The sequence below is a fragment of the Aulostomus chinensis genome, chromosome 18 (assembly GCF_037954235.1).
Source record: "Aulostomus chinensis isolate RoL2024-O1b breed Wild chromosome 18, RoL_Achi_v1.0, whole genome shotgun sequence".
Taxonomy (NCBI): Eukaryota; Metazoa; Chordata; class Actinopteri; order Syngnathiformes; family Aulostomidae; genus Aulostomus; species Aulostomus chinensis.
Genome location: NC_141337.1, coordinates 452,376 through 458,613, shown reverse-complemented (window position 1 = coordinate 458,613; position 6,238 = coordinate 452,376). Strand labels below are relative to the sequence as shown.

The window sequence follows — 6,238 nt, the reverse complement described above, 5'->3', positions numbered from 1 at the left end:
TTCTAGTTCCCAGATGGTTCTCTCAGTTCCATCAGTTGTCTCACTGGATCAGTGTGATCGACCTGACGGGCTGGGTGGAGATGGAGGAAGTGACGTGTGATGGAGCAAACGCCACAGCAACGTCTCACACACAGGAAGTGTGTGTTCTCTAGCGCCCCTGGTGGTTACGGCATTATTCTGCTGCTGCTTTTTGGCTGAGTGTCGTCTGGTTGTACGTATTCTTGCTGTCGTCCAACACAAATCATTCTGGTGCCTCATGTTGTGTCTCGCCGTCTCTGCCTCTCTGGTCCATCGTCTGTCTTCATCTGCTGCAGAGGCAGAACTGAGCGAGAGCAGGTTGTTCCGGTACGTTTCTGTTGCTCTGATGTGACATCATCTGGGTCACAGCCTGGACACAAGAAAACAGGAGTTTGGGTGAATCTTATCAAGGATCCAGCAAACCAAAATACCCCAAATTTCAAGTCATGCTATCAAAACGGTTGTTTTCATCAGCATGTAGACGGTCTGGAGTCTGCAGATACGTGAAGCTCTTCACAGGACACTAAAACTCCTCTGATGAGCAGGACGACACTCGGGAGGCCGTGTGGGGATCAGAGTCGGCTGAACTGTGACTGAAAAAGTCCATCAGCAGAGGGAAGAAACACACCAACGTCGCTACAGTTTCCAACGACTGCTGCTGAGTGAATCAGGGACAGACAGCAGGGGGCACCATTCATCCATTGCTGCCAGAAAAACTTTGAGAGAGAAAAAAACCATGAAATCAATTGAAGAAACACAGTTTTAGAGACATTCTGATGAAAACTTTTAGTCGTCCTCTACCTCAGTTGTCAATTCAGCTGTCAGAAGATGTGAAGTGGTTCCATCCAGCTGTTGTGTGAGCGTGCAAAGATAAACAGTGGGTGGCGCTAACTCTTCAGCTGGGTCTGATAAATGGACTCACAGTTGTCTGACATGCAACTTGAGAGAAAGAAACAACGACTGAGACGCTGGATCATGCAACGTGACTTTATTGTGAGCTCAGTTCAGCAGCAGTAAACCAACAAGCATGTTTGCACGGGAGCCAAGAAACAGGAAACAGAACCAGTCAGACGCTGCAGAGGGACTCAGCCCCGCCCTGCACCGCGCGCCGTGATTCCAGCAGTCACAAAGCCACTCAACTTACTTCTTACACTGCACCATCAGTATCATCCGTCATCCAGCGTCTGTGGAGGACGCGTGGGGATGAAATACAGTCACCGACAGTTGTGTGGTCCAAACTGATGTCACCATGCTTCAGCTCTACTGTTCTCAATGTTTCTATTTCACATCTGTGGTTAACTGTTCACACTGATGCTGGAATGAATCGAGCAGAGTGACTGTTAAAGCAAATACCATGATCATACAAAGTGAAAGGACAGTTCCACATACATTGAAGTCTGCCTTAAACCAACAGACGTTTTCATCACCGTGTTTTTAGCTGAGATGCTGAAAAAGACGTCTGTTGGCCCTGAAAACCATTCGCCTTGATTCTGCTGGACTGTAAGTCCCATTTATCGAGTGGACGAATGATGCAGGTTCATGTTGGATGACACACAAAGTGAAATTCTCATCATGTGTGTATTTTGCCAGTTGAATTTTGCCAGACATGTTGCTCTGCTGTGTAGTTGAGCTTACATACATGAATGGGTGAGTTAGCGTGTGTCGTTTGGTCCGACAGCGTCATTGTTTTTACACTTTATTTTTGCTGACACTGACTTACAGCTGAGGGGAGGTTATTCTGCTGCTTGCAGGCAGTTTAAGACAGACTTGAACAAATGTGTTTGAAGCAGGAATGGCGTCAAAGAGCCAGCGACATCGTGGAGGAGGAAGCTCGTCTGCTTAGGAGGCAGTGGCCTTCTTCCTCAGCACCCTCCTCCCAGTTGTTCTGGGGACCGGAGCTGCAGCCTGGCTGGGCGTCATGCCGGTGTTGGTCTCCCTGTTGGCTTTGACCTCATCGATGAAAGTTTCGATGGCGCCAAATTTCTCAGTCAGGTCGCCCAGGTGAGACTTGAGGGCGTTGAACTCTTTGTAGAGGTCATCCAAAGCCTCGGACAGTGGCTGGATCCTGAGCAGGAAGACGGTCAGCAGTTAGTTCAATGTGGGGGTCAAGGTTCATGACCTTCCACTGGGAGCTGGGAGGGGCTACGTCCCAGTCACTCGTCACTCAGAGCAGCTGTTCAGGTCTTTACTGAATCACACATCCACCTGAGTCAGGCGCTGAGACGTAAGGGACTAAAATGAGTGCAGTGCTGTTTATTTAAGTGCTGGTCCGTGCTGACGTCTCGCCGTCTGCACTGTGGCAGGAAGCAGGAAACACCAGACTTCCTTGTGGAAAACTGGAATCCGTTTATTCCACGATCCAGAACAGCATATGTTTACTTTGACTTCTAAATTACAGTTTACAGAGTGGAACCTCCTAACTCTGGTCAGCTGTACGCCTGCGGGGATTCACTGGCTTCTTTCACTCATGTGGAAGATTCTGCTCAGTAAGCAGACAGAGGAGGTCAAAGGTCACAGATCAGTGACTTCACTGGTAAATATACTTTACTGCTGCTGAGATCCGTGAACTTTCACGTAGCGGAAAATGAAAGAAACACTGTGAATGCCAGAGTTTTTTACTTCACTAAAAATCATGAGATTTTGTGATCAGCATTTAAAGTGTGACAAACAATATTTAAGAACTGTCAAATTTTGTTTTTGTGTTTTTGAAAATTCCTTTTTGTTTCTAATTCAGACCAGACAGTAAAAGGGTGGACAGAGGAAGGGAGGAAAAAAGTCAAAATAAAAAAACCTCCAGCTTTTAATTTGTGAACTGTTAACAAACAGCGGCTGGTTTCCAGATCCAGCATTTAGGAAATAATATCACTGATGAGGAGTTTCTGTCCACCAGCGGACTGAAGTCCAGCAGCAAAAGTTCATGGATCTCAGTAGCAGTAAAGTGTGTGTGTGTGTGTGTGTGTGTGTGGGGGGGGGGGGGGGGTCTAACCCTTCAGCTACTGAGCGTGACGCCAAGTTCACCAGCTAGTTGCTAACTTAGTCAGTTCTCCCTCTGGTGCTCGTTGGACGCTCCATGAGAGCCAACAGACTTAAAGGTCAGCTGGAGCCATCAACAATGCAACACCCTGCATTCTGCAGGTTCCTTATCAAGGCTGCTGTTGAATGACATCACAAATTAGTTTTAAATGTTTGTCTCTGATCAGGACTCGGCTGCCTCGCTCCACACCTGGCGTAGTCGGGCAGGAGAGACTGGTGGTCGTTCTGCAGAAGGCCTCTCATCTGGGTCAGGATGTCGAACCTCCAGTTGTCCAGAACCTGAGTCAGGTTGGCCACCCCCCGCATGCTCACCCGCTCAGCTGGGACAGAACCAGAGAAATGACTCTAACTATGTGATCAAATCATGTTTCCTGACTGTCCCACGTCCACCCAACAGGCCTGATTAATGCCAATGCTCACTGTTGTGTCTGGATGCCAAAATGACATCAGAAGTACACCGTGCTCATTGTGATGCTCTGGTGTTGTGTAATGTTGAAGGTTGCTGTGAGTGGTGACACGACACTTAGCTGTTTCTGTGTAGCGGCCAGGCTAGCAAGCTAGCAGTTGGAGTAAACAACATAAGTGAAACGAGCCATGAAAGCCATGGCGACGACTCACCACTCATCTCCTACCTGGAGAGAAATCTACTGGTTACAGTCACAGGCATCCATCATTTACACGCCAGAATATCACTCCTGGACCAGCAGCACGTCACAGAATGATGTCATAACAAAAGCAGCATCGCATTAGCTAGCTGAGCATAAAGTCTACAGCTAGCCTAACTATAACTATGCCTGCGTCGCTCGATGGGCCCGACGATGCTGAATGGTAAGTAAAATTATTCATGCACAGTTTTGCAGCATGATCTTTCACCTCCATCTTTGACATCATCATGATGAGCCCTGAACTTGACCTTTGACCCAGAGTTAACAGAGAGGGAAATCTGGGTGCTCACAGCCATCCCTGTAGTTCCACTCGTCCGGGGACGTGGATGTGGATGTCGGGCGCCGCCTCTGGGCCATCACGGTTACTGCGGCAAAAGCCAGCAACAGCAGCAGCACACTCCATTTGTGGGCCATGATCTGGACTGGGACCTGGCAGAGAGGGGGGAAAGGTCGAGTCGCTGAGAGAAAGTGTTAGAATGTTAGACGGTACTGACTAAACTCAGATTCATTTAAATCTGTTTGGCTCAAATGTTGTGTGCTTCTCAAAGTCAGCATCAATGCCAAAATAAAAGGGAAGGGCCACTCACATGTCACGTCTGTTGTTTAAGTAACTAATCAGTTGTTGGTTTATGGGGGTCAGGCTATCCTCCTAAACCGACATCCCTAGACACAAGACCCCAACCAGGCTCCCATGTTTAGCTCGGTGGTTCGGCCCAGGCTCACCTGAGGTGGGCGACCTTCTGCTGGCCAGCTGCTGCAGGAGCAGTAACATGGAGTGGCCATGCAGTTTTCAGTTTTAACTCTGATTCATGCTGTCACCTCTGACAGGCCTGAGGGTGAACGCAACATTGATTATGACCCGGTTAGGGTGCTGTGACACACACACAGACACACACACGGACATAGACACACACATACACACACACACACACACACACACACACACATATACACACACACAAACATTAGAATGGATCATAATCAATCAGCTTCCTGCTGCGTGGTGAAATTCCCTCTTCAGTCCTGATCCTTCCTGTCTTACTGTTATTACAACCCAGAGCCTCATCACGAAGAACTTGGGTGTGAAATGGGCTCTATTGACTTGACACGACAGACCCCCCCCACACGGATAAATCAGCCCCCCCCACACAGATAAATCAGCCCCCCCCCCCCCCCCCCCCCCGGATAAATCAGCCCTGGGGGCCTGTCTTTTTGTCTCTAACGGGCTCAGGCTGGCGGCCATCACAACTGCTGCTGCTGGAAGAAGACAGTGAACGTCTGAGCTGCTCAACATTTTCATGGCACCTTAACAAGAAGGGACATTCCCTCTTCTTTAAGAGCAGCGGCACTCAGAGACTGATGAGCTCTTTCTAGCTCACTTTTATGAACAGAAATGAACGACAGAAAAAACACCTCTCATGCACTCTGACGCAGAATCAAACCAAATCCCAGGAATGTTTCTGTACCATCGTTTTAGCTGCAGGGCTATAAATTCAAGATGTGACAAAAATATAAATACCTGCTCAGCTGAACTTCTGGGCTGTTGCTCCTCTGCTGCAAAGCTTCAGTCAACTGAAGGCAGGCGTGCAGAAGGTGCAGCAAGACTGAGGGAGAGAGGGGAAACACACCCTAAAGCATGCATCCACATGTATATAAAACCTCACACACACACACACACACACACACACACACACACACACACACACACACACACACACACACACAGTATCCCATCATTATGGAGCCCTAGTGGTCAGTTGTGTGGTTGAGGTTGGAGGCGAGGCTCCAGCACCTAGCTGGAGCTTCATGTGTTCTCACCACTGCTTCTGTGTGTGTGTTTGTGTGTGTTTGTGTGTGTGTGTGTGTGTGTGGGGAGTGATGGATCCTTCACTAATGAGATCATGGGTGGGTTTGGCCAGTCCCAACTTGCAGGAGTAATCTGAGCAAAAATGAAGACACATCTTGGAAATGTTGTTGACTTGCTACATACGTGTTACCCTCTGTGTCTAACCTGGAACATGTGATGGGACGCTGTTGCACTTCATTACTTCATTGTCCCTTCTGGTCAAGACTTTATCTCAAAGAATGTCCTCCCTTCAGAGAGCTTCTAATTCTTCCTCACGTCTCCAAACTGCTGAAGGATCAGGACAGAAAAGCTAATTTAATCACGCCAACTGCACTTAAGAGTTTAGTGTGTGAGAGAGAGAGTGATTGGCATATATATGTATATATATACACACACACACACACACACACATATATATACACATATATATGTGTATATCTATACATATCTGTATATATGTGTGTATATGTATATGTACATATGTATATATGTGTATATATATATACACATATATATGTGTATATACTCGTATATGTGTATATATATACACATATATACACATATATATGTATGTACGTGTATATATGTATATATACACATATATGTATATATACACATATATGTGTATATATACATATATATGTGTATATATATACACATATATATGTATATACAT

General features: G+C 46.9%; 1 protein-coding gene across 2 annotated transcripts; it reads right to left on the bottom strand.

Annotated features, from left to right (window-relative positions):
• Positions 1 to 991: 991 nt before the first annotated feature.
• LOC147244524 (uncharacterized) lies at positions 992 to 5,818 on the bottom strand. Of its 2 annotated transcripts, XM_086185245.1 has the most exons (5): positions 5,728 to 5,818; positions 5,236 to 5,320; positions 4,007 to 4,145; positions 3,242 to 3,371; positions 992 to 2,083 (listed from the first exon to the last, which is right to left on the bottom strand). In XM_086185245.1, the coding sequence occupies exons 3-5, from the start codon at positions 4,128 to 4,130 to the stop codon at positions 1,858 to 1,860; spliced, it is 480 nt and encodes a 159-aa protein (XP_086041371.1). In that variant the 5' UTR covers positions 4,131 to 4,145; positions 5,236 to 5,320; positions 5,728 to 5,818; the 3' UTR covers positions 992 to 1,857. The 2 variants fall into 2 exon arrangements, with proteins under 2 accessions (XP_086041371.1, XP_086041372.1); XM_086185246.1 differs by lacking the exon at positions 5,728 to 5,818 and having other exon boundaries at positions 5,236 to 5,364.
• Positions 5,819 to 6,238: the final 420 nt, after the last annotated feature.